The following is a 27,472-nucleotide window of genomic DNA, read 5'->3' as shown; positions in this document are numbered from 1 at the left end:
ATAAGAGGGGGCATTTGTTGAGGGGAATTAACTTTCAAACTGTTTTTTTCTGACCCTGAGTCCCTTTAAATCTTTTCCCTCTCAACCGAAATCTATGCCTCGAGGGGACTCCCCTACTCTAGGGAAAAGACATTCAAAAGTTGAGGAGTCACACAAAATGCAAACACAATAAAATGTCGAGCTACAGGTTTAAAAAAATATGGCTTCAGCTTTTTTTAAACTCCTGTTGACATTTGACATTCGGGTACAAAATCTTGTCAGCATCGCCACAGACCACACTTCGCATACGCCTCGGTGTCAGTAAGTACTGCGCATGTTCAAAGGCGTTAATAAGAACTGCGCATGCCCCACGCTGTCCGCAATTACGGACCGCGACCTTCTTTTGATGGGCCAATGGGGAGCTCGGGATGACCGGAAGGAGCCTGGTTCCTTTGTCAATCAGAGCCTTGCTATTGTCTGAATACGGAAGTTTGCCCATGAGCTTCTGAAGCTGCTACTGCTGTTGTTCCTCTCTGAATGAAGATTGAGCTTCACCCGAGACTGCAACTTCTTTCCTCTGTCGAACATTTGTGAGTACGGCACTCTCTTTTCTTACCCCCGTTTCCATTTGATTTCATTCTGGGGTTCAATTTTTGTTTTGCAGCAATTGAAAGGAAAGGGAGTGAATCCCGGCGAGGGGAGAGAGTCTGGAAAAGTTGGGCCAAGATTGTGTCTTAGTTAGCAAACACGTGGCAAATGTAGTAGCACAATTTGAAGTTATCGCATTTGCTGTTTTTTTTTAAAAAAAAAGCAGAAAGGAGACGCATTCCTTAAATAGTGATATTTTGGGATGTGAAGAAAGTGAGGACTGCATATGCTGGAGATCAGAGTCGAAAAGTGTAGCGCTGGAAAAGCATAGCAGGTACAGGCAGCATCTGAGGAGCAGGAGATTCGACATTTCAGGCTCGAGCCCTTCATCAGGAATGATGTGTTGATGTACAAACAGGCCTCAGCGTCCTTCTATACCAGCAAGCAATGAGCAAGACAAGTGGTACATTAGCAAGAAGAATTCAGAGGTGGCGATGTCTTCCTGCAGTTGGGGGGGGGAGTTCATTGAATATATTCAAGGCTGAGGTCATTTGAATTTTCGACAACAAGGAAGTGGATGGTCATGGGGGGAGGCAAGAAAATGGGTTTAAGACCAGTATAGAACAGTTAGACAGTCAGACAGTGCAGAAACAGACTGTTCTATCCAACTAGTCCATGCTGACTATGTTCTCAAACTAAACTAGTTGCACCTGCCAGTGTTTGGCCCACATCTCTCCGAACCATTCCTATTCATGTGCTGATCCAAATGCTTTTTAACCCTTTTAACTGGACTACATCCACCACTTGAACTGAATTGAATTTATTTATTGTCACATGTACTGCGGCACAGTGAAAAGCGTTGTCTTGCGATCACACAGTTAAGTAGCATAGTAAATAATAGGTAAACAGCGGCAAAAACAAAAACAAAGGTTCAGGCAAATCCTGAGAGTTTGAGAGTCCATTCAGTGTTCTAACAATAGTAGGGTAGAAACTGTTACAAAACTGGCTGGTGCGTTTGTTCAGGCTTCTGTACCTTCTCCTCGATGGTAGAGGTTGTAGACAAACATTGCCAGAGTGGGATGGATCTTTCAGAATGCTGGCGGCTTCCCTTGACAGCAGGCCTGGTAGATGGATTCTATAGATGGGAGGTTGGCCTTTGTGATTTTCCGGGCTGAGTTCACCACTCTCTGTAACCGTCTCCAATCTTCAATGGTACAGTTGCCATACCAGGTCGTGATACATCCAAGACAGCTTGTTGTGGATGACCACTCCCAGGAGCTTGACACTCTCCTCTCATTCCACCTCTGTGCTGTTAATGTGTATGGGGGCATGAGTAACATCCTGCCAAAAGTCAATAACTAGTTTCTTGATTTTGCTAGCATTGAGATCTAGTTTGTTTTCAGTGCATCATTTTTCCAGGTCTTCCATCTCCCGTCTGCAGTCTGTTTTGTTGCCATCTGAGATTTGACTGACTATAGTGGTGCCAGTGAACTTGTAAATGGCATTAGTCTTGTATTTGGTGACGCAGTCATGGGTATACAGTGAGTACAGTAGGGGGCTGAGTATGCACCCCTGGAGGACTCCAGTGTTAGTGAGGATCAAATATTGTCCCCAGTCTTCACTGATTGTGGCCTGTGGGTCAGGAAACTGAGGATCTAGTTGCAGAGAGTGGGGCTTAGTCCGAGATCACTAAGTTTAGTAATCAGTCTCGAGGGGATAACAGTGTTGAAGGCTGAACTGTAGTCAAGTAGGATTCTTACGTACCTGTTCTTGGTGTCAAGATGTTCTAGGGAGGAGGGAAGGGCAAATAATATGGCATCTGACGTGGATCCCAATTTCCCGATAGGCAAATTGGAGTGGGGCAAGAGTAGTGGGAAGGCTGGAGTTGATTAATGCCATGACCAACTTTTCAAAGCAATTCATGACCACCGAAGTTAAGGCAACTGGGCGGTAGTCATTGAGACGTGCTGCATGAGTCTTCTGAGGCACAGGGATGATGTTGGCCCTCTTGAAACAGGCAGGGACAATGGCCTGCTGCAGGGAGAGGTTGAAGGTGTGCGAGAAGACCTCTGTCAGTTGATCTGCCCATGCTCTGAGTGCACGGCCTGGTCCTACGTCTGATCCCATCGCTTTCCTTGGATTCACACGAAGGAAAACTGATCTGACCTCTGGGCTTTCTCTGGACATTCATTCCACACACAAACTACTCTCTTAAAAAAAGGGTGCTTCTGATGTCTTTTTAAAATCTTTCTCCTCTCGCCTTAAAAATGTGCTCCCTAATCTTGATGCTCACATCTGAGCGAAAGGACATCTCTATCCTTCGTGATTTTATAATCCTCTGTGAGGTCACCTCTATGCTCCAGTGAAAAAAAATCCCAGTGTATCCACCTAGATGTAGGTAGATTAATGTCCAGTCATGATCTGTTGAACGCTGGTGCAGGCTTGAAAGACCAAATGGCCTACTCCTGCTCCCAAGTTTCTCTCACTGTGTCCAGAACAGCAAGAGACCATAAGACACAGGAGCAGAAATTAGGCCAATCAGCCCACTGGGTCTGCTCCACCATTCAATCAGGGCTGATAAATTTCTCAACCCCATTCTCCAGCTTTCTCCCCTTGATACTCAAGAACCTATCATCTGTTTCAGTCTTAAATATACTCAGTGACTTGGCTACCGCAGCTTTCTGTGGCAGTAAATTTCATAGATTCGCCACTGTCTGGCTGAAGAAGTTTCTCCTTATCTCCGTTCGAAAAGATCTTCCGTTTACTCGAAGACTGTGCCCTCGAGTCCCCATCTCTCCTACCACTGGAAACATCTCCCCCAACATGCACTCTGTCCAAGCCATTCAGCATTCTTATGTTTCAATTAAATCCCCCCTGAGTGTAGGCCTGTTAATCAGCATGAACCAGACTTTCCAGGATGAGGCAGAGCAGGGATTAGGTTCAGTAAAATGAGAATGAAAGGAGAGTGTGTGGGATGGAGATTTTCAGCTTTTAGGGAATAAGGGAGGAAAGAGAGTTTGCTATAAATTATAATCGATCGGATGGAATAATGGACCGAGGATTGGCAGATGGAGTTTAATTTAGACGAACGTGAGGTGTTGCATTTTAGGAAAGCAATCCAGGACTTAACCAGTTAATGGTGAATGTTCCTATTGAGGGTGAGAATAGGTGGACAGGGCAGATGAATGCGTGGCTGAGGAACTGGTGCATGGGAGAAAGGATCCAAAAATGTGAATATTGGAATCTCTTCTGGGGTAGAAAAGACCTGGACAAGAAGGATGGATTGCACCCGAATTGGAAGGGGACTAATATTTTGCGGCGAGATTTGCGAGAACTGCTCAGGAGGATTTAAACTAGTAAGGTAGGGTGGGTGGGGGGCAGGGATTGCTGGGACCCAGAGAAATAGTGAGGAAAGAGATCAGTCTGTGACTGGTCCAGTTGGGAAAGGGACTGAGTTAAACAATCAGAGCAGGAAGTAACAAAGCAGAGAACAAGGTAGGACTGGTAAATTAAACTGCATTTATTTCAATTGCAAGAGGCCAAACAGGGAAGGCAGATGATGGTTAGGAACTTGGGACTGAGATATCATGGCAGTTACAGAAACATGGCTCAAGGATGGACAGCACTGGCAGCTTAATGTTCTAGAACACACATGGTATTGGAAGGATAGAAAGGGGGACAGGAGAGGAGGGAGAGTGGCTTTTTTGATAAGGGATATATTACTGTGCTTAGGGAGGATATTCCTGGGAATACATGCAGGAAGCTTATTTGGGTGGAACTGAGAAATAAGAAAAGGGATGATCACCTTATTGGGATTTTATTACTGACTCCCTAATAGTCAGAGGGAAATTGAGAAAAAAATTGTAAGGAGATTTCAGTTATCTGTAATAATAATAGAGTGGTTATGGTCAGGAATTTTAACTTTCCAAACATAGACTGGGACTGCTATAGTGTTTAAAGGCAGTACAAAGGCAGTTGGAGTACACTTAAGAGGAAACTCAGGAGGGCAAAAAGGGAAAATGAGATAGCTTCGACAAGTAGAGTTAAGGAGGAATTTAAATGTGTACAAGAAAATTTTCTGATTCAGTAAGTGGATGTTCTGACTAGTGAAGGTGCAAACCGTGACCTACTCTTGGGAAATAAGGCAGAGCAGGTGACTGAGCTGTCAGTGGAGGAGCACTTTGGGGCCAGTGACCATAATTCTATGAGCTATAAAAGAGTGATGATAAACTATAGACCAGATCTAAATTGGAGGATGGCTAACTTGGTATTAGGCAAGATCTTTCAAAAGCTAACTGGGAGCAGATGTTCGCAGGAAAAGGGATGGCTAGAAAATGGGAAGCCTTCAAAAATAAGAAACAGAGTCCAGAGACAGTAGATTCCTGTTAGGGTGAAAGGGGAAAAACTAGGTAAAAACAAGGACTGCAGATGCTGGAAACCAGATTCTAGATTAGATGAAGGGCTTTTGCCCAAAACATCGATTTTCCTGCTCCTTGGATGCTGCCTGAACTGCTGTGTTTTTCCAGCACCACTCTCATCTGGAACCCAGGGTGAAAGGGGAGGCTGGTAGGTGTAGTGAATGCTGAATGACGAGAGGAATTGAGCTTTTGGTTCAGAAAAAGAAGGAAGCATATGACAAGTATAGACAGGAGAGATCGAGTGAATCCTGACAGTACAAAGCAGTTGGATTATACTTAAGAGTAAACTCAGGAGGGCAAAAAGGGAACATGAGATAGCTTCGACAAGTAGAGTTAAGGAGAATCCAAAGGGTTTTATTAAGGAGAAAAGGGTAACTGGGGAGAGAACAGGGCCCCTCAAAGATCAGCAAGACAGCCGATGTGTGGAGCTGCAGGAGTTGGGGGTGATAATAAACAAGTATTTTGCATCAGTGTTTACTGTAGGGAAGGACATGGAAGAAATAGAATGTGTGGAAACAGATGATGATATCTTGAAAAATGTAAAAATGTCCATACTACAAAGGAGGTGGTGCTGGATGTCTTGAAATGCATGCAAGTGGATAAATCTCCAGAACCTGAACAGTTGTACCCTAGAACTCTGTGGGAAGCTGGAGAAGTGATTGCTGGGTCCCTTGCTGAGGTATTTGTACCATCGGTAGTCACAAGTGAGGTGATGAAAGACTGGAGGTTGTCTAACGTGGTACCAATATTTAAGAAAGATTGCAAGGAAAAGCCAGGGAACTATCAACCAGTGAGCCTGACATTGCCGGAGGGCAAGTGGTTGGAGGTAATCCTGAGAGACAGGATTTACATGTATTTGGAAAGGCAAGGACTGATTAGGGATAGTCAGCATGGCTTTATGCGTGAGAAATCATGCCTCACGAACTTGATTGAATTTTTTGAAGAAGCAGCAAGGGATTGACGAGGGCAGAGCAGTCGACATGATCTCCATGGACTTCAGAAAGGCATTCAACGGGGGGATCCAAGATGGCGGCGACCCAGTAAGACTGAGTCTATAGTGCTCCTCCCAAGACTTGGGCACAGTGGGTCACCTACCCCCTACCAAGCTCACCAAATCATTTATAAATCATTTTTAACAGTTTAGTAACTCAATTAGTTGTGCAATATTATATTTAAGCAACTTTATCCTAAGTTAAAATGACTAAAGGGAAGGGAGCCCGCAGCTCTCAGCAAGCAGGAACCCCTCCCCCACACTCTCCAACTGCAGCAGAGGCGTCCACAGCCGCCCCGGGGGACTTACCAACAGTAGCAAGCCTTGCAGAAATGCTTTCCAAGCTTGACTCGAAGATCGATGCCTTTATCGTCGAATCCAGAAATCGTTGGGAGTCGTTGTCGGCCGCGCTGAAGAAGCACGACCGTGAAATTGAAGAAATTCAACGCCGAGTCGGAGGGGCGGAGCTAAAGGCCGCGACCTCGGAGACAACCGCTCAATCGGCCGTGGATCAGGTCCGGACTCTCGAGCAGCGAGTCCGGACCTTGGAAAATCATATTGACGACCTCGATAATCGAGGTCGCCGAAAAAATATTCGTTTGCTGGGCCTTCCCGAACGGGAAGAGGAAGGCCAGCTTACAGCATTCCTGGAGCAGTGGCTGCCACAACTTTTAAATCTGCAAGCTGGATCAGGCCAGGTAAGGGTGGAATGGGCCTACCGGGTAGCAATACGCGGGCCCGGCTCGAACCAGCGCCCACGCCCGGTCCTGTTCCGGCTGCAGAGCTACAAGGAGAGGCAGATACTCCTAGAAGCCTCTAGAAATCTCGGAAAAGACCCCCAAGCTATGATCTACAAAGGATCCAAGATCATGCTATTTCAGGACTTTTCCCCGGCTCTGGTTCGAAAGAGGAAGGCATTCGACGAGGCGAAGAAGCGTTTCAGGGACTTAAATGTACAGTACTCCTTACGCTACCCAGCGATGTTACGCTTTAACCATGAAGGATCTGTATATAACTTTGGATCACCAGAAAAGGCTAAGGAATTCTTGGACTCTCTTAGATAAACTGTAGGACATAATGGATGTTGGTCTGCCTTCCCCCCCCCCCCCCCCGTTTTGGTTTATATCCCCTCCCCCCCCCCGCCTTGGAGTTGTTTTCTGTTATTATTTTATGTATATATGAGAGGTGTATGTATATGTGTGTGTGTGTGTGTGTGTGTATATATATGTATATGTAAGCTGGGGGATTTGGTTAATGTTGGTGGGGGGAGGTGGTTACCTTATTCGATTTTACCTCTGTCTTTAGGAGCGGGGTTGTTTTTCCCTTCGTTATTTTGTATTATCATATTTAATTATTATTTGTTGAACTGGTAATTTTATAGTTATATGTTTATATATGGTATTAACATTACCAAATATACCCAGGTGTTGGTAGGGGTGGGGGTGGGGTGCTCACTGTTAACTCTAGCTTTGTATTATATTTGAATTTTCCTCATTTGATTGAGGAGTGCCTGGGTCAAGGGTGGGGCATCGGTTGGGAGAGGATATGAGGGATTTTTGGAGAGGAAGTGATGCCCCCTGGGAACAAGGGGGAAAGTCTCCACTTAGATACGTTTTATATTTTTTTTATTTAGAAATAGTTTTTTACTGTATTGTTGTGGGTGTATTAAAGAGGGTTTATTTTTGTAAATTTTACATGTTCCATGCTCGGGATGTTCTGGATAGGGTTCCCCCTCCCGAGGGGTCTCGGATTGGCCCAGAGGATTATGGTTCATCAATCGGTTAAGTGGTGCACCTGGAATGTCAAGGGGAGTAATTCGCCACTTAAAAGGAAGAAAATATTATCAAATCTTAAGAAGGAAAGAGTTGATATAGCTCTCCTACAGGAGACACACCTGTCAGATAAAGAACACTTGAAATTACGACAGGGCGGATTTGATCAGGCCTTTTTTTCTTCTTTTAGCTCAAAAAGCAGGGGAGTTGTTATTCTTGTTCGGAAGAATTTCCCTTTCAAAATCCTAAAGCAGATAAAAGACGAATCTGGACGATATATCTTGATTAAAGCTCTCATAAATGGAGAGGAATATGGGATTTTAAATTTGTACTGCCCCCCAGCACACCCCTTTAAATTTATAACGGAAGCCTTTTCAAAATTGATGGCTTTTGATGCCCGTCATATAATTATAGGGGGAGACTTTAATTGTATTATGGATCCGGAAATAGACAGGATTCCCAAGAGTACTGCAGGAGTATCTCCCAGATATAGACAATTGATGGATCTGAACAAAGAATTAGGATTAGTAGATGTATGGAGATGTCTTCATCCACAGGGTAGAGATTTTTCTTTCTACTCTAATCCACATAAATGTCACACCAGAATTGATATGTTTTTTGCCCCCTCAATTTTTTTAAATTCCATATCATCCTGTAAAATAGGTAATATAGCAATTTCTGACCACGCTGCTGTATATATGGAAACTAAGGCGAGGAACAGTGGGACATCCCCTCGGCATTGGCGTATGGACCCCTTCTTAATGAAAGATAGTAAATTTGTAAAGTACTTCTCGCAAGAATTTAAAACTTTTTTAGAAATTAATTCAGGTACAGCTAGCAACCCGTCAATGATGTGGGAGACCATCAAAGCTTACACGCGAGGCTTGATCATCTCCTACTCTGCGACCCAGAAGAAATTAAAGGGAGAACAACAGCGTCTGCTTGAAGCCCGCTTAAAAGCGGCTGAAACAGCATACACTGATAGACCCTCTATTATTAAATTGCAAAGGATTACAGCTCTTAGGACAGCTCTAAATACTACACTTACTCAAACGGCTAAGAGGGAAATATTATTTGCAAAGCAAAGGTTATATGAATATGGCGACAAACCGGGTAGATACTTAGCATTTCTTGCAAAGAAAAAAAGGTCCCTCAGACTATTACGTCTATCAAGGAAAGTACGGGTATTTTGACTCATGATCATAAAAAGATTAATGCGACCTTTAGAAAATTCTATTCTGAGTTATATAAATCACAGGATTGTGAAGATAGGACGAAGAGGATGCAGTCATTTTTTTAAAATTTGACTTTTCCAGACCTAACTCCGGAACAAGTATCGGTCCTAAATGCTCCTCTTACACCCCAAGAAATAGTTGATGCAATTAGGCACCTTCAAAATGGTAAGACGCCGGGCCCAGATGGCTTTCAAGCTGAATTCTATAAAGAATTTACAGAAATACTGGTTGGTCCACTTATGGATATGTATAACTATGCATATAGTCAGGGCTGTCTCCCGCCTTCGTTGAAAGAGGCAAATATCTCTCTTATCCTTAAAAAAGGAAAAGACCCAGAAGATTGTACATCATACAGACCAATATCCTTGCTAAATGTAGATTTTAAAATCCTCTCTAAAACGTTAGCACTGAGATTAGAAAGGATACTGCCACATATTATAAAGGAGGATCAGACGGGGTTTATTAAGGGCCGTAGATCATCCAATAATGTTAGAAGTGCTCTGAATATGATTCAAGCTTGTCATCAGGGAAAGATACCAGGAGTAGTGGTTTCATTAGACGCGGAAAAGGCATTTGATAGGGTCGAATGGTCATATTTGTTTTACACATTGGAGAGGTTTGGTGTTGGACAGGTGTTTACCAAATGGATCTCAACATTGTATAGTGATCCCAAAGCAGTTGTGGTTACCAATGGATTAGGCTCGGATAGCTTCAGTGTGGGTAGGGGCTGCCGTCAGGGATGTCCCCTCTCGCCATTGTTATTCACGCTAATAATTGAACCACTAGCAGAAGCTATACGAGCTGATCCTAATATAGTGGCCCCAAGGATTGGTACAGGTAAACATAAAATTACCCTTTATGCAGATGATGTTCTTCTATTCCTCAGTAACCCTTTGACGTCCATACCTCGCTTAATCCAAGTTATTAATACATTTAGTGCATTCTCAGGTTATAAAATTAACTTTTCAAAATCGGAGGCTATGCCAATGGGTGGCCTTGCTGTGATACCCCGCTTAGCGGACGGTTCCCTTTTTCCCTTTCGCTGGTCCCTGGAGGGTTTCTTATATTTAGGCATTTTTATTACCCCAGTATTTGGTCAGTTGTATAAGGCTAATTTTGTGTATTTATTGGAAAGGATAAGGCAGGACCTCCAGCGATGGGGAGACCTGCCAATTTCCTGGTTGGGTAGAACAGCATTAATCAAAATGAATATCCTGCCCCGTCTCCTATATCCTATGAGAATGCTTCCGGTGATGCTGCCGAGGACAGCTTTATGTAAATTATACGGCTGGCTGAGTTCCTTTATCTGGAACCATAGGCGGCCCCTTATTAAGCTGAAGAAGCTACAGCTTCCACAGGCAAGGGGTGGATTGGACTTCCCAGATTTTAGGAAATATCAATTAAGTTCCCTATTAAGTTATATAGCTGATTGGGTCTTGTCTGATCCACAATCAATCTGGTTGGACATCGAGGCTTCTCAAGTAAAATACCCACTTATTAACCTTTTATTCTCAGACAAGAGGAAAATCATTACAGATCACTGTAAAAACCCTATAATACTGAATACAATCAAGGCCTGGAATATAATGCGGCAAAATGAGGGTAATTCACATAAAACATCCCCCTATGCACCGATAGTGGGAGCATGGGGATTCCAACCGGGGTTAACAGATGCCACTTTTAAACTCTGGAGATCCAGGGGTATCTCATGTCTCGGGGATTTATTTAAGGATGGGGTCCTGATGTCTTTCGGACAGCTGCGTCAGAAATTCGGATTACCCAATGGAGACCTCTTTCGATACTTCCAAATTCGAGATTTTATACAGAAGAAGACTACGTTATTAGATAGTCTTTATAAATCCGATAGAGAATGTAGTGTCCTACGACCAGTGGGGGTATCTTCCGTCAGTAATATTTATCATTTGCTACATGATGAAGTATCGGGAGATATGGATAATCTGCTTAAAACATGGGATCAGGATCTGGGACTAGAAATCTCCACAGAAACGTGGAATGATATCTGGGAAAATGCTAGAAGAATTACTATTTGCAACAGAACCCAGGCTATCCAGCTGAAGATACTTCATAGGGCCCATATAGCACCGGTTCGATTGGCAAAATTTAAGGCAGGAGCATCTCCAATGTGTCCTAAATGCAAAATAGAGGTGGGCACTCTTGTACATTGCTTATGGACCTGTCATAAGATCCGTAGATATTGGACTAAAGTAGCAAGCACCCTGACAGAAATTTTAGGAACGGAAATAAAAGTGGACCCCGTATCTCTCCTCTTGGGCTTTTCGAACTTTCCCTCCCTGGACACGTACGGGAAGAGACTATTTTCTATTCTTTCTTTCTGTGCAAGGAAAAATATTTTGATGAACTGGGTGGCGGAGGGCCCCCCCTGGACTTTCAAATTGGCACAGACTAATTATGGAATGTATTCCCCTTGACTTCCTCACAAATATGGTGCACCGAAAGACCGAATTATTTTATAAAATATGGCAGCCCTTTTTGAATTACATAAATACAGATATTTCGGCTATCCTAACAAGGGCTTTTATTTAATTGAGACTACAGACCTGGCTGGTCCGCGGCCCCTCGGGGGAGGAATCCCGCACGAATACGGGTTTTATCATATCTGATGTTAACACATCCCGAGCATGTAAGAGACTTAAATATACACCCTGGTTAGTTGTAGGTTAGATTAGTAGATAGTTGAGTTTTGTTTGTTTGTGTTTTTTTTTTCTTTTTGTTTTTTTTTTGTTTTGTTTTTTTTTCTTTTTTTGTCAAATTATGGTTATTGTATATTTGAGCTAATTGTATATCAATGTTTATATCTGAGAGTTTTGTTTATTTTTGTAAACTTGTAAAAATATCTATAAAAAAAAAGGCATTCAACAAGGTTCCTCATGAGAGACTTGTTAGCAAGGTTAGATCTCGAGAAATACAGGGAGAACTAGCAATTTGGATACAGATCTGGTTTGAAGGTAGTAGACAGAGTGGTGGTGAAGGGTTGATTTACAGACTGGAGACCTTCGACACGTTTATTCTATCCATAATCCTCATGATTTTATAAACAGACAAGGTCTTCTCCCTGGGTTGTGGAGTCCAGAACTAGAGGGAATAGGTTTAGAGTGAGAGGGGAAAGATTTTAAAAGGGACTTCAGGGACAAGTGTTTCATGCAGAGGGTGGTGAATGTATGGAATGAGTGTCAGAGTAAGTGATGGAGGATGTACAACTAAGGCATTTAAAAGGCATCTGGATGGGTATATGAACAGGAAAGGTTTAGAGCGATCGTGGCCAAGTCCTGGCAAATGGGACGAGATTAGGTTAGGATAACTGGTCGGCATGGACGAGTTGGACTAAAGGGTCTGTTTCCGTGCTGTACACCTCTTCGGCTTTACTTCAGGACTCTGAAATTGTTCATGAAAACCACTTCAGTAATCTGCCCAGTTTTAAGACTACAATATACAAGAGCAGAATGAGGCCATTTGGCCCATTGAGTCTGCTCCACCAGTCGATCATGGCCGATATGTTTCTCAACCCCATTCTGTTGCCTTCTCCTCGTAACCCTTGATCCCCTTACTTATCAAAGACCTATCTATCCCTGTCTTAAATGCCCTCAACGACTTGGCCTCCACAGCGCTCTGCAGCAATGAGATCCACAGATTCACCATCCTCTGGCTGCAGAATTTCCTCCTCATCTCAGTTCTGAAGGCATTCCTTCACCCTGAGCCTGTGTTCTCTGGTCCTCGTTTCTCCTACTGGTGGAAACATCTTCCCCACATCCACTATATCCAGTCAGAGTCACGCAGCACGGAAACAGATCCTTCGGTCCAACCAGTCCATGTTGACCATAATCCCAAACTAAACTAGTCCCACCTACATGTACTTGGCCCAATATCCCTCTGAACATTTCTTATTCATGTACTTATCCAAATGTCATTTAAATGTTGTGACTGTAGGCGCATCTACCACTTCCTCTGGAAATTCATTCCACACGTGAAGCACTCTGTGTAAAAATGTTACCCCTTATTTTGTTTTTAAATCTTTCTGTTCTCACCTTAAAAATATGTCCGCTAGTCTTGAAATCCCTCATTCCAGGGAAATGACTCCCTGCATTCACCTTCTCTGTATCCAGCAAGATTTTATAAATCTCAAAGAAGACCTGAAATGTTAGCTTGTTCTCTCTATGTGGACGCTGCCTGACCAGCTGTGATCTACAGCATTTGTTGTTTTCAGGACGGATTCCAGCATCTGTCGCAATGCGCTCCTAAATGTTAGCTACCTCTTTCCAGATCCTTTGAGACTCAACCTTACTCAACAATCCACTGTGCGGTACAGTCAATAAAGTTCCACATTGCATCTCTTTCAGCACACACGGGCAGCATGTGGCTCAGTGGTTAGCACTGCTGCCTCACAGCACCAGGGACAAGGATTTGACTCCAGCTTCAGGTGACTGTGCAAACTCCACACAGACATTGTCCTCCCCGTGGCTGTGTGGATTTCATCTAGATGCTCCGGTTTCCTCCCACAGTCCAAAGATGTACAGGTTAGGATGAATTGGCCATGCTCAATTGCCCCATAGTGTTCAGGGATGTGTGGATTAGGTATATTAGTCGGAGGTAAATGGAGAGTTGTTGGGCCAAATGGCCTCATTCTGCACTGTAGGGATTTGATGTGGCAACCCCCCAGCTGTTTGCATTTCCTGTAGGGGAAGTGGGGACGGGCCGAAAGTTCAGTGTGTGTGAAGCGAAAATTAAACTTAGTGCTTTGCGTGAGCTCAAGCTGAGTGACTTGGTGGCGGGACTGGAAAAGGAAGGTACAGTGTCTGTGGTTAGTGATGCTGCCTCACGGCACCAGAGAGCCAGATACAATTCCAGCCTCGGGGCCGTTGTCTGTGTGGATATTGCACATTCTCCGTCTGGTGTTTGCGGCGGATTTCTTCCAGTGCACCTGTTTCTTCCCACTATCCAAAGATGTGCTGGTTTGGGTGAATTAGCCATGTTAAATTGTCCATAGTGTCCAGGATGTGTAGGTTAGATGCATTAATCAGGTGTAAATGTAGAGCAATCAGAGGAGGGTAATGGTGCTTTCAATTTCATGGAATTCCAAAAGAAAAGAATGTTCCGCATAAAGTCGAATTGCTTGTTCTGAATTTCTACCCTGACTGGCAGTGATGACTTTCATAATCTGTTTTTTCCAATGCATTTGAAGATTTGAAGACTGAAGTTTCAAATTCAGTAGTTGAAGGGCTTATGCCCGAAACAGCAACTCTCCTGCTCCTTGGATGCTGCCTGACCTGCTGTGTATTTCCAGCACCACACATTTTGACGGACTCTCCAGCATCTGCAGTCCTCATTTTCATGTCAATGACAGGCAGTCAATCAATCCATTGGGACTGTAATGATTTTTGACTATGATTCTGTGAGAAAGAGCAAAATTCTTTGGTTTCTGTTTCAGTACGCTTTCAGCATCAGTGGAGCTGGATGAGAGACACTACTGTGGCAGCGCATTGAATGTGCAGCCTTTCACAATTATGCAGCCTGGAAAGAGGAATTCACGGCAGGGAGGGTTTGTACACGCGTTTGTGTGCAGCTGAAGCTTTGGCCATGGAGAAACCAGAGGAATCTCGCCCCATGGAGAAACCGTGGAAGTGTGGTGACTGCGGGAAAGGCTTCAGTGTCCCATCTGCCCTGGAAATTCATCAGCGCAGTCACACCAGGGAGAGGCCGTTCTCCTGCCCAGAGTGTGGGAAGGGATTTATCCGCTCTTGCCACCTGCTGGACCACCGCCGAGTCCACACTGGGGAGAGACCATTCACCTGCCCCGACTGCGGGAACAGCTTCACCCACTCCTCCCACTTGCTGGCGCATCAGCGTGTCCACACCGGGGAGAGGCCCTTCCCCTGCTCTGACTGTGGGAAGGCCTTCAGCAAATCCTCTGACCTGCTGAAGCACCAGCGGGTCCACACGGGGGAGCGGCCATTCAGTTGCCCCGGGTGCGGGAAGGCCTTTAGCGATTCCTCTGCCCTGCTGAGGCACCAGTGGGTCCACACAGGCAAGAAGCCGTTCCCCTGCCCTGAATGTGGGAAGGGCTTCAGCAGTTCCTCCTCCCTGCTGACACACCAGCGGGTCCACACTGGGGAGAGGCCATTTGCCTGCCCGGAGTGTGGGAAGAATTTTCCCCAGCCCTCCCAACTGCTGACCCACCGGCGGGTCCATACCGGGGAGAAGCCATTCTCCTGCTCAGTGTGCGGGAAGGGCTTTGCAGTCTCCTCCAACCTCGTGGCCCACCGGCGGGTCCACACGGGGGAGAGGCCCTTCAGCTGTCGCGAGTGCGGGAAGGCTTTCAGCAATTCCTCCCACCTGCTGAGGCATCAGCGGGTCCACACTGGGGAGAAGCCGTTCTCCTGCCCAGAGTGCGAGAAACGCTTTAACTGCTCCTCCCACCAACTGACCCACCAGCGGATCCACATGGGAGAGTGGCCGTTCTACTGTCCTGAGTGCAGGAAGGGCTTCAGCAATTCTTCTGCTCTGCTGACCCACCAGCGGGTCCATAGAGGGGAGAGGCCATTCAGCTGCCCTGAGTGTGGCAAGAGGTTCACATTTTCCAGCAACTTGCAAAGACACCAGCGGGGGCACCAGTGCTCCCAACAATCGGATACTGCCAGTGACGCTACTGTGGATTAAACCTTGTGCCCCACTCTTAAAAGCCCACCAACTTTCCCACTGTACCAATTGTCAAAAAATTTCTGGACTGCACACTGCCTCGCACCCCCAAGTGCAACTCTAAAGTGGCTCGGGGCGACATGGTGGCTCAGTGGTTAGCACAGCTGCCTCATAGAGCCATGGATTCGGGTTTGAATCTACTGTTTGATTATCCCGTGTCTGCATGGGTTTCCTCCGGGTGTTCCGCTTTTGCTCCCACAATACAAAGATGTACAAGTTAGGGTGAGTTAGCCTAGCCAAATTGTCCATAGTGTTCAGGGATGTGTAAGTGTGGTGCAGTAGTCAGGGGTAAATGTAGACTGGTCAAAAGTGTGGTGCTGGAAAAGCATAGCAGGTCAGGCAGCATCTAAGGCGCAGGAGAATCGACGTTTTGGGCATAAGTCCTTCATCAGGATTCTCCTGGTCTTCGGATGCTGCCTGATCTGCTGTGCTTTTCCAGCACCACATTCTTGACTCTGATCTCCAGCATCTGCAATCCTCACCTTCTCCAAGTAAATGTAAAGTAATAGGGTTAAGAGAATAGGTCTGAGTGGGTAACTGTATGGAGGGTTGGTGTTGCCTTGTTGGTCCAAAAGGCCTGTTTACATTCTGTAGGGATTCTGTGATTCCATAAACTTTGCTTCCAGTGGGCGACATTACTCGGAGTCTGGGAATGCACGTTCCTAAGAATCTGCAGAAACCTAAGACCACAAGACCACTGGAGCAGACATGAGGCCATTCAGCCCATTGAGTCTGCTCCACCATTTGTTAGAAACAAAAAATAATTGCGGTTGCTGGAATCCAAAGTAGGCAAGCAGGAGGCTGGGAGAACGCAGCAAGCCAGGTAGCATTAGGAGGTAAAGTTAGCATTTCGGGTATTAACCCTCCTTCAGGACTGAAGAAGGGTTCTTCCCAAAACATTGACTTCTGTATCAGAAACAATTTACCAGGATGTTGGCGGGGGTTGGAGGGTTTGAGCTGCAGGGAGAGGCTATTTGGCTGGGTGAGAGATTTAAAAGGGACGTAAGGGGCAATGTTTTTACGCAGAGGGTAGTGCATGTATGGAATGAGTTTCCAGAGAAAGTGGAGGCTGGTACAATTATACCACTGAGAAGGCATCTGGTTTCGGACATGAACAGGAAGGGTTCAGAAAGATAATGGGCCAAATACTGACAAATGGAACCAAATTAATTTAGGATGTCTTGTCAGCGTTGATGATTTGGACTGAAGGGTCTGTTTCCGTGCTGTACATCTCTATGTCTACCGGTCCTGATGTAAGTTTTAAAATTGAGTCCAAGTAACTTTGAATAGTTCAGTCTTGTTGAACTCACCTCTTGAAAGGTTTCAAGTGAATCCCTCCAAGTGATACTGTTTAAAAATGCCGAGTTGGACAAAATATCTCATTAAGTTCGACACAAACCCACAGCTGAAGATATCAGAAATCACACAACACCAGCTTACAGACCAACAGGTTTATTTGAAATTACAAGCTTTAGGAGCATTGCTCCTTCTTCAATGCTGCTGCTTCATCACTTCACCGACAAAGGAGCAGTGCTCTGAAATCTTGAGTTCAAATAAACCTGTTGGACTCTAACCTGGTGCCATTTGACTTCTGACCTTGTCCAGCCCAATCCAACACCAGCACTTCCACATCAGAGTTGACTAATGAGATCGGATTTTATTCAGTGTGATTAAGTGAGATGCTCATCTGAAAACAAAACTGTTGGAGAGACAAAGAGACACGAGTCAGTGCTACAGCACGGAGACAGGCCCATCGGCCCAAACTGGTCCATGCCGACCAAAATGTCCATCAACAGTAACCCCATTTCCCTGCACATGGCCACTATCCTTCTAAGCCTTTCCTCTCCATGTGTTTGACTAAATGTCTTTTAAATGTTGTTAATGTACCGACCTCAACCACTTCCACTGGAAGCTCATTCCATACACAAGCCACACTCTAAAATTTTTGCCCCACATATTTTCTCAATCACTCCCCTCTGATCATGTTTGTATGCTCTGTTTGGAGTTGTAGGAGTAAAACTTCACAATAAAATATTAATACAGCCTTTATTCATGACTCATGATTAAACACACTTTCTCTATTTACAGCTGTAATTGAGAGGCTTCTCTGAATTAGTCGACATGTTTGTAACAAGTTGTGAAACATGAAAGGGTTCTGAAAAGATTTACAAAGATACTGCCAGGGTTGGAGAGTTTGAGCTGTTGCAAGAGGCTGAAATAGACTGGGGCTATTTTCCCTGGAGGGTCAGAGGCTGAGGGGTGACCTTACAGACTGTTTCGCTGTAGAAGTGTTTCAGGAAAAAAAAATCTCAAACCTTTTTCCGATTGTTGCCTTTGCCAATATCTGTTGGCCATTAGTGAAGTCCCTTAGCCCAGTCGAATCGGACCCTCTGCCTTTTACAACCCCTCTGGGGGAAAAAAAATCAAGATGACATAATCTTCTTAAAGGAGTAACATCACAACAGAGAGCACACAAACAGAAACATTTCTATCACAAGGTTGTACAGTTAACAGGCCAAGATAATGTCTTTTCAATTTAGCCAATCAATTTAAATCCGGTCCTTTGGCTACCAATATCTATTACATTTAAATCTGATGGTTTTGACAACAGAGGACCAATCCTATTGTAAAAACTCAATATGGCATCAAGGGCATAAAAGAAGGGGACAGTTGGACAGAACCCCAGAGCTAACTCCCCATTGCTAGAGCTAAGAGTCCTCAGCACGAGAGAGAGACATCAGCTCTGACAGTCAGCTGTGAATGAGAGAGCATCATTTACAAAAAAACCAGAAGAGCAGGAATTGCAGGAGGCATTCCTGACAAAAGATTCAATAGAAGGATGCTGAGAATATTCTGTAAAACGTAATCTGAGAGACGAAATTCTATTTCTTGTTGTTTTAGTGGGTCTTGTATTTACTGGAACAGCATATGACAAAAATCCTGTTTTATGCCAGAATCGTCAGTAGTTCGAAGGGATTTATTAGGTTTGTTAATAGTTTAGTTCAGTTGTTCACCATTCAAGTTGGATATGTAAATTGCTTTTTGTTGATTTTTAAAGTGTCAGGGATTTATTTTTGTTTTTAAGACTAGAGCAGATGACACTACTTTTCACACTAATTTTCCGATTATAGGGCAATGCGCTCCTCTTTTGGTGTTTCGGTTTGAGATCTCAGAGGGGAGGGGATTCAGCATTCGCTTTATAACAGTATTGACGTGCCGTCCTGCTGAATGCAAAGGAGTCATTATTAATCCTAGCCTCTCACTCTGATTGTGGGTGAATCGCTTTAATTTGAATACTGACTCAGAAACTGCACAGACAACCAACTGTTGAATCATAATTTACACTTTATTGTAAGGAGGAACCAAAATATAAAACCCCTCAAGTAAGCAAGTTCACCCTCACCCCCCAAATCTTGGCTATCACCCAAGTGATGGCGGAATTTAACATTGTTTCTACCAACAGTGCCCATCTCTGGAAGTTTACAGGGGTTTGATGCAGGGTTGTTCTTCCAAGCACTGCAGCTGAAACATTCTGGAGTTGAATTCTGGTGGAGTTCCGTCACTTTCAGATTTGTGGTGTAACGTTTCTTTAGATTCTGACACCATCTCCCCACACTTCTGGAGACCTCAGGTCTGTAGCTTACCTTCTTATCCTTGAGGGTTTTCCACCTGTTTGAAACAGCCTGTCCTGCAATTAACCCCTTTACGCCAATGTAAAAACAATGACTGCAGATGCTGGAAACCAGAGTCGAGATTAGAGTGGTGCTGGAAAAGCACAGCAGTTCAGACAGCATTCAAGGAGCAGGAAAAATCAATGTTTCAGGCAAAAGCCCTTCATCAGGAATACAGGATTACAGGGCTCCTTGTATGCCCTCTACACCAAGGCCTTCCTTCTACAGGCAGAATTAATTGTCCTTTTGTCACAGTTATTAAACACCATTATCTCATCTGTCCAAAGAAACAGCTCATTGTTTTGCCTCCTTCTTCCCAGCGATAGTTAATGTATGTTATTTGTTAACTCCCTTGTAGCAGTTTCTCATTGGCCCTTTCGTTTCTTGGTCCAGAAAGCGTTATTGCTGACTCATGAAGTTATCAAAGTTCTGGAGTTTACAGGACCACACCACATTCCTGTCTGCCTCTTCCAGGAATAATGACTGCTCCTGAGATACTCGCAGTTCCTGACATTCCTTGGTATCCCCAAATACAATCCACATGTCAGTAAATCACTAGTGCTGCCCTGACACCAGACAGTCACTGTTGGAACAGAAGGATTATGGGAAGAAAATACAGAAATCCGAAGTGCAAAGAGACTTGGGAATTCAAGTCCAGGATTTTCTCAAAGTAAACTTGCAGGTTGAGTCAGTAGTTAGGAAGGCAAATGCAATAATGGCATTTATTTTGACAGGACTTGAATACAAAAGCAGGGATGTACTTCTGAGACACTATAAGGCTCTGGTCAGGCCACATTTGCAGCACTGAGAGCAGTTTTGGGCCTCCTATTAGCAAGGATGTATTGGCCCAGGAGGGTGTTCAGAGGAGGTTCACGAGAATGGTCCCAGGAATGAAACGTTTAACATATGAGGAACTTTTGAGGACTCTGGGACTATATGGAGTTTAGAAGGATGAGGGGGGTTACAATTGAAACCTACAGGATATTGAACGGCCTGGACAGAGTGGATGTTGGGAAGATGTTTCCATTGTTAGGACAAAGTAGGACCCGAGAGTACAGCCTGAAGAAAAGGAAGACCCTTTAGTTGGGAGATAAGGAAAACCTTCTTCAGCCAGAGAGTGGTGTATCTATGGAATTCACAGCCACAGAAGGCTGTGGAGGCCAGGTCATTGAGCAGATTTAAGATGGAGACAGAAATGTTCTAGAGTATCGAGGGGATCAAGGGTTCTGGGACGAATGGGCTTGAGAAAGTTAACAGCCACGATTGAATGGTGGAGTTGACTCAATGGGATGAATGGCCTAATTTCAGCTCCTATGGTCTTATGATATGCTGATGTGTGGAGGGGTGATGAGTGGGCAAAGAGATGAAGGGGGAGTAGAATTAAGGGGAAGCTGGATACAGCCACAAGGGAGAAAGAAATACAAGAACTGTACAATAAATGACAGAACTCTTAGGAGCACTGGCATGCAAAGGGATCTGGAAGTGGAAACAGAGGTGGGTATGGTGGTCAAGAAGGCACATAGGATGCTTGCCTTTCCTGGGTGTGAGAGTTGGCAAGTTACATTACAGCTATTTATTTCAACCACATTCGGAATATTGTATGCAGTTCTGGTCACCATGCTATCAGAAGGAACGTGGATGCTCTGGGAGAGGGTGCTTTAGTCAAGGGCTAATGTTGCGTAATAGGAGTAGGTGAATAAGTCTGTGTCGGTTACTCTTCAGAGGGTCAGTGTGCACATGTTGCGCCGAATGGTCTTTTCCACACTAGGGATTCTATGTTACTCAGAGGTTTTTTTATTCCCCAGAGTGAAAAGAACAACAACAAAAGGGCACAGGTTCAAGGCAAGAGGAGGGCAGTCCACAGGAGAAGTGGAGGGGAAGATTTTTCACACAGAGGGTTGATGGGTGGTGGAAGGAGGCATCTTAGCAACGTTTAAGGTGTATCTTGATAGACACATGAACGCGAGATGAACAGAAGGATAGAAACTGCACATGGGCAATAAATAGCAGGTCCAAGTGAAAATTAAGAATTGGCACAGGCTTGACAGGGGTGCCTAAACCAAATAAGAATGGCTTGTGACTGTGTTGTACTGATACAGGTTTTCCCCACTATCCAAAAGAGGAGCGTTCCTATGAAACCTTTCATAAGGCAAAATAGCGTAAAGCGAAGAAGCAATGAACATTAATTCACTTATATCGTATATACTCAAGTAATAGTCAAATTTTTGACTACTTTTTAAGGTTAAATTTAGGGGGTCGACTGTTACTTGGATACTACTTGAGGGGCTGAAATTCATGCCTGTCAAGATTCATACCGTATCATAAGCAGAAGCTCAACTGATGAATAAAGCAAAAAAAATTATGGTAATTCTGAAAACTGAGTGGAACATACAGACAACAGACTGGAAGACAGGAACAGAGCCGAACAACCGACAGACTGCAGAGCTGGAGTGGAACATGACGGCCATCACACTGTCTCACAAACATGGTCGGTTGTCTATGAAGAACTAGGGTCGACTTTTCCATGATCAGACTACTTTTCACAACACTTGCAAGAAAAAGAAATCAAACATGTCCAATTCGCCATGCATGGAGAACAGGAAATAAAGTAAAGAATTTTTTTTAAAAAAAAGAGATTTCCAGCATTCATACACAACTATACATGTGCACATGTCCATTTAAATACTGGGTAGGTTGATTCTTTGGAAGATGACAATCGCAAAGAAATGAAGCTTTTCAACAAAATGCTGGATTTGGTAAAATGATTAATTAGTATGCCCACTCCCCTCCCTGCATCACATCACTGGGCAAGACAAAACCCCAGGATCTAAATAACTTACCTACATACACACACACACACACACACACAATCCTACCCATTTTACGTGCAATTACCTCAAATCACATTTATAAAACACAACCATAGAGGTTTACACAGGCTCTCGTACACAATATTGCCTGTGACCTTCTACAGCGCTTTGAAGTGCTGCAAATCCCATGATGACAGTATTTCATATCCAATGTGTTAAATCACATTGTATATTTTATAAAAAAAATATATCTATGCATTATACACAATTTAACATCGGAACAGTTCAGTCAGATGGTACAGCCTGCCCTCCTACATGGATTATAGGAGGTGTATGGAGGATTAGATGGTGATTCTAATAGAAATTATGTTTGTTTTAGGAATGGGATGATTGTGGCTCCAGGCTAATGGCGATCCGCCTTATCCCCCGGGTTCACCCTCAGCCCAGCCCGGTACCTGGTAGAGTGAAGCCGCGGGTAGCTCCAGGCTCACGGTCCAGCACAGCACCGAGTGCAGCCTCTCCTCCAGTTTGTGTTCCGCCGGACTTTACCCCCCGCCGCCGCTCCTCCACCTCCCGCCGCCGAAGAAGCCGCGGGCGCCGGCTCTCTCTCCTCCACCGCCGACATTTTTAATTTGTTTTCTCGTTCACCCGGTAACCGTCACCTCCCCCTTCCCGGGCCCCGGGAATTATACACAAATAAACAATAAACCCCACTGGGGACTGTCTCCTTTTCTTCACAAGTTTTGTTTGAAAAGTTCCGGCTTTAATTTGAAATGTATTTTAAAGGTATTTTCTGAGGTAAACGATGCCTGTCTGCCCCCCTCCCTCCGTCAGAAACCGCCCGCTGAGTCGATGAGAAAACCGCAGCCTCGCGCCGCCATCTTTGTTTTTCTTCTTCCCGTCTCCTCCTTCAGTGACGCGCGTCATCCACGCTCCGCCCAATCAGAGCGCATCTTACTCCACCTGACCAATGACGACCGGTGCTAGTTTTTACTGAAAGAGTTTGTGTCCAATTGCCAATTTGGGATTAAAAAAGGCGGGAGCTACAATTTGTTTTCCCTGTGACTGCACATCTCATTCCTTTTGCCTGTCTCTCCCGCAGGGGAGGGGGAATCCCAAACTAGAGGGCACAGGTTTAGGGTGAGAGGTGAAAGATTTAAAAGGAACCCAAGGATTAAAAAAAGTGTGAAAGTTAATTCGCCTCAAGAAAAGCCCCCTCTTACGACCTGAACAAAATAGATTGTTCACAGCCTATTACTCACCAACCAAGAATGATGTTGTGAAACTTAAAAGAGTTCAGAAATTATTTATAAGAATATTGCTAGGGTTGGAGGGTTTGAGCTACAGGGAGAGGCTGAATAGGCTGGGGCTATTTTCCCTGGAGCATTGCAGGCTGAGGGGTGACCTTATGGAGGTTTATAAGATCTTGACAGGTATGGATATGAGAAAAAGATAAGGTGTTCCCTGGGGCAGGGGAGTCCAGTACAAGAGGACATTAGTTTTTGGGTGAAAGGGGAAAGATTTAAAACGGCTCCAAGGGGCAATTTTTTCACATAGAGGTTGGTGTGTGAACTGAATGAGCTGCCAGGAAAAATGGTGGAGGTTGTTACAAATACAACATTTAAAAGGCATCTGCATAGGTACATGAATAGGAAGTTTTAGAGGGATATGGACAAAGTGCTGGCAAATGAGACGAGATTAATTTAGGCTATCTGGTTGGCATATACTGAAGGGTTGTTTTTGTGCTCTACAATTCAATGGTTCTATTTCCACTGAGCCAGAACCAATTTCAAAAGGCTAGGAATAGGCCATTCGCCCCTTACACACTGTCCTCAACTGTGGCCTAACTGAGCATATTTCAATTCTCAGTGTTATGTAATGAGCCAGACTTTATTAAAAATCTTAAAGCAAAGGAACACTTAGGAGGCAGTGATTATAATATGGTAGAGATCAGTGTGCAGTTTGAAAGAGAGAAGGCAAAATTAGATGTAATGGTGTTACAGTTAAATAAAGGGCAATAAGAGAGGAACTGACAAAAATTGACTGGAAGCAGAGCCTAGTGGGGAAGACAGTAGAGCAACAATAGCAGGAATTTCTGGGTGTAATTGAGGACACAGTACAGAGGTCCATCCCCCCAAAAAAGAAAGATTCTCGGGCGGGGTGGGGGGGAAAAGAAGACTGCCATGGCTGACAAAGGAAGTCAGGAAATGTATCAACGAAAAAGAGAGCCTACAAAGTAGCCAAGACCACTGGGAAATCAGAAGCTTGGGAAGACTACAAAAACAAACAGAAGATAACAAAGAGAGAAATAGGAAGGAGCGGATCAAATATGAAGGTAAGCGGACCAGTAATGTTAGAAATGATAGTAAAAGTTTTTTGCAATACATAAGAAACAAACGAGAGACAAAAGTAGAAATTGGGCTGCTCCAAATTGATGCAGGAAGGTTAGTGATGGGAGATAAGAAAATAGTTAAAGAACTTAATAAATACTTTTTGTCAGTTTTCACAGTGGAAGACATGAGTAATATCCTAACAATTAAGGAGAGTTCAGGGGCAGAATTGAGTATGGTAGCCATTACAAAAAAAGGAAGTGCTAGAACAGCTAATAGGTCTAAAAATTGAGAAATCTCCTGGCCCTGATGGCTAAGCCTAGCGTTCTGATGGAGGTGGTTGAAGAATTAGCAGAGATGTTGGTTGTAATCTTTCAAAAATCACTGCAGTCAGGGAAAGTCCCAGATGATTGGAAAATCACAATTGTAAGTTCTTTGTTCACGAAAGGATCAAGACAAAAGCTGGAAAATTATACGCCGATTAGTCTAACCTCAGTTGTAGATAAAATTCTAAAATCTATCGTTAAAGATGAGATTTCTAAATTCTTGGAAGTGCATGGTTGGATTAAAATAAGTCAGCATGGATTTAGTAAAGGGAGGTCGTGCCTGACAAACTTGAAGAGTTAACAAGTAGGTTAGACTTGGGAAATCCAGAGGATGTCATCTACCTAGGTTTCCAAAAGGCCTTTGATAAGGTGCCTCCTAGGAGGCTGCTGAGTAAAGTGAGGGTCCATGGTATTCGAGTTGAGCTACTGGCATGGATTGAGGATAGGCTGCCTGAGAGAAGGCAGAGAGTTGAGATAAAAGGTTCTTTCTCGGAATGGCAGCTGGTGACAAGTGGTGTCCCGCAGGGCTCAGTGTTGGGGCTGCAGCTGTTCACTTTATATATTAATTATCTGGATAAAGGGACTGGGGGCATTCCCACGAAGTTCGGTGATGATACAAAGTTAGGCAGACAGGCAGGTAGTTCTGAGGAGGTGGGGAAGCTGCAGAAAGATTTGAACAGTTTAGGAGTGTGGTCCAGGAAATGGCTGATGAAATTCAATGTAAGCAAATGTGAGGTCTTGCACTTCGGAATAAAGAATAAGCATGGACTATTTTCTAATCATTGAGAAAATTCAAAACGCCAAAGTAGAAAGGGATCTGGGACTGCTAGTCCAGGATTCTCTAAAGGTTGACTTGCGGGTTGAGTCCGTGCTTAAGAAAGCAAATATAATGTTGTCATTTATTTCAAGAGAGTTGGAATGTAAAAGCAGCGAAGTGCTACTGAGACTTTATAAAGCTCTGGTTAGGCTCCATTTAGAATACTGTGTCCAATTTTGGGCCCCACACCTCAGTAAGGACATAGTGGCACTGGAGCGTGCCCAGCGGAGATTCACACGATGGTCGCTGGTATCATAGGCCGAACAGACGATGAACAGCTGAGGATCCTGGAATTATATTCATTAGAGTTTAGAAGGTTGAGGGGAGATCTAATAGAAACTTACAAGATAGTAAAAGCGTGGATGTTTTTTTCCATTAGGCAGTTTGTTTTTCCATTAGGCAGGGAGACTAGGACCCATGGGCATAGCCTGAAAATTCGAGGGGGTCAATTTAGAATGGAAATGAAGAGACATTTCTTCAGCCAGAGAGTGGTGGGCCTGTGGAATTCATTGCCATGGAACGCAGTGGAGACCGGGTCATTAAATGTCTTCAAGGCAGACATTGATAAATTCTTGGTATCTCAATGGGGAGAGTATGGTAAATGGAGTTGAAATGCCCGTCAGCCATGATTAAATGGCGGAGTGGACTTATGACCTTACTTCCACTCCTGTGTCTTATGGTCTTAAGGAAGAGCTCTTTGCTATTCACTTTACCTCCACTCCTAATGACATTATAAATCTTCGTAAGGTCACCCCTCAACTCCCTACACTCCAATGAAGACAGTACCAACCTTTCCTTATAACTCAAACCCTCCAGTCCTGGCAACATCCTGGTAAATCTTTACGAATCGTATTCTTCCTATCACAGAGTCACCAAAACTGTACTCAGTACCCAAAATGTGGCCTCACCAACATCCTGTTCAACCTCAATGTGATGTCCCAACTTCTATACTCAATGGGGTGGACAGTGAAGGGAATGGTGCGAAATGCTTTCCTTTACCACCTGTCTACCAGTGATGCAACTTTCAAAAGAACTATATACCTGAACCCCCTAACTCCCCCCTCCCCCCCACCGCTGCCGCCAAAGTATCTCTGTTCTACAACACAACCCAGGGACCTACCATTAACTGTACATAGCAATGCTGAAAATTCCTGCATTCTTCACCTGAAGCCCACTGAAGACGTTACCCAGTAGGTAACGAAACATCTGGAAATGAACTTTGCAGCTCAGCAAGCAACCCTACATCCAAAACCTCAACCTGAGCTACAAATCATCTCAAAACTCACTACGTCCAGCCGTTCCTTGTTTAGCAAAATGCAACCTCTCACTTTTATTCATACCTCTCTCATAGACACACACACACACACACACACACACACTCACAGGCTTAAACTCCATCACACTCACACTTCAGTCTTATGCACGCACTCACACAAACTCACATACACACAAAACTCTATGGAGTGAATTTGTATTGGCAGAATTATATTTGCAATATTTTCAATTTTGCTCAAAAAGCACACAATCTGCAGGCAGTCAATCCATGCAATATTTTATAAATTCCAACTTTGGAAATAGAACCAGTCTGATTCAAGATTGGAATACTGACAGACTCGAACCTCACATCTTTAATGCATTGTTTGAGCTGAGATGTCACTTTTTTTTTAATAAAACATTAAGTCATCTCGAGAACGTGACTTTAAAGATGTTCTGGGATTTACATATTAATGAACCAAAACCTGCAACCCATTCTAAAAGATGAAAGACATAACAACAATCTAGGTTTATTCAATATATCCTATC

General features: G+C 44.1%; 2 protein-coding genes across 2 annotated transcripts in view; one reads left to right on the top strand and one right to left on the bottom strand.

The window, feature by feature from the left end:
* LOC148144133 (uncharacterized) overlaps positions 1-27,472 on the bottom strand; it is a 278,667-nt gene that overhangs the window by 40,103 nt on the left and 211,092 nt on the right.
* On the top strand, positions 518-16,563 carry LOC148144176 (uncharacterized). The gene is made up of 2 exons (XM_087974615.1): positions 518-569; positions 14,448-16,563. The coding sequence occupies exon 2, from the start codon at positions 14,504-14,506 to the stop codon at positions 15,674-15,676; it is 1,173 nt and encodes a 390-aa protein (XP_087830741.1). The 5' UTR covers positions 518-569; positions 14,448-14,503; the 3' UTR covers positions 15,677-16,563.

The sequence above is a fragment of the Chiloscyllium plagiosum genome, unplaced genomic scaffold (genome assembly GCF_037043375.1).
Source record: "Chiloscyllium plagiosum isolate Xiang-an unplaced genomic scaffold, Cpla_swu_hap1 HiC_scaffold_27, whole genome shotgun sequence".
Taxonomy (NCBI): Eukaryota; Metazoa; Chordata; class Chondrichthyes; order Orectolobiformes; family Hemiscylliidae; genus Chiloscyllium; species Chiloscyllium plagiosum.
The sequence above is the reverse complement of the archived record's forward strand: the minus strand, read 5'-3'. Positions and strand labels throughout refer to the sequence as shown.

Coding starts and splice junctions, on each gene's coding strand:
- LOC148144176 (XM_087974615.1), top strand. CDS start 14,504: ATGTGCAGCCTTTCACAATTATGCAGCCTGGAAAGAGGAATTCACGGC.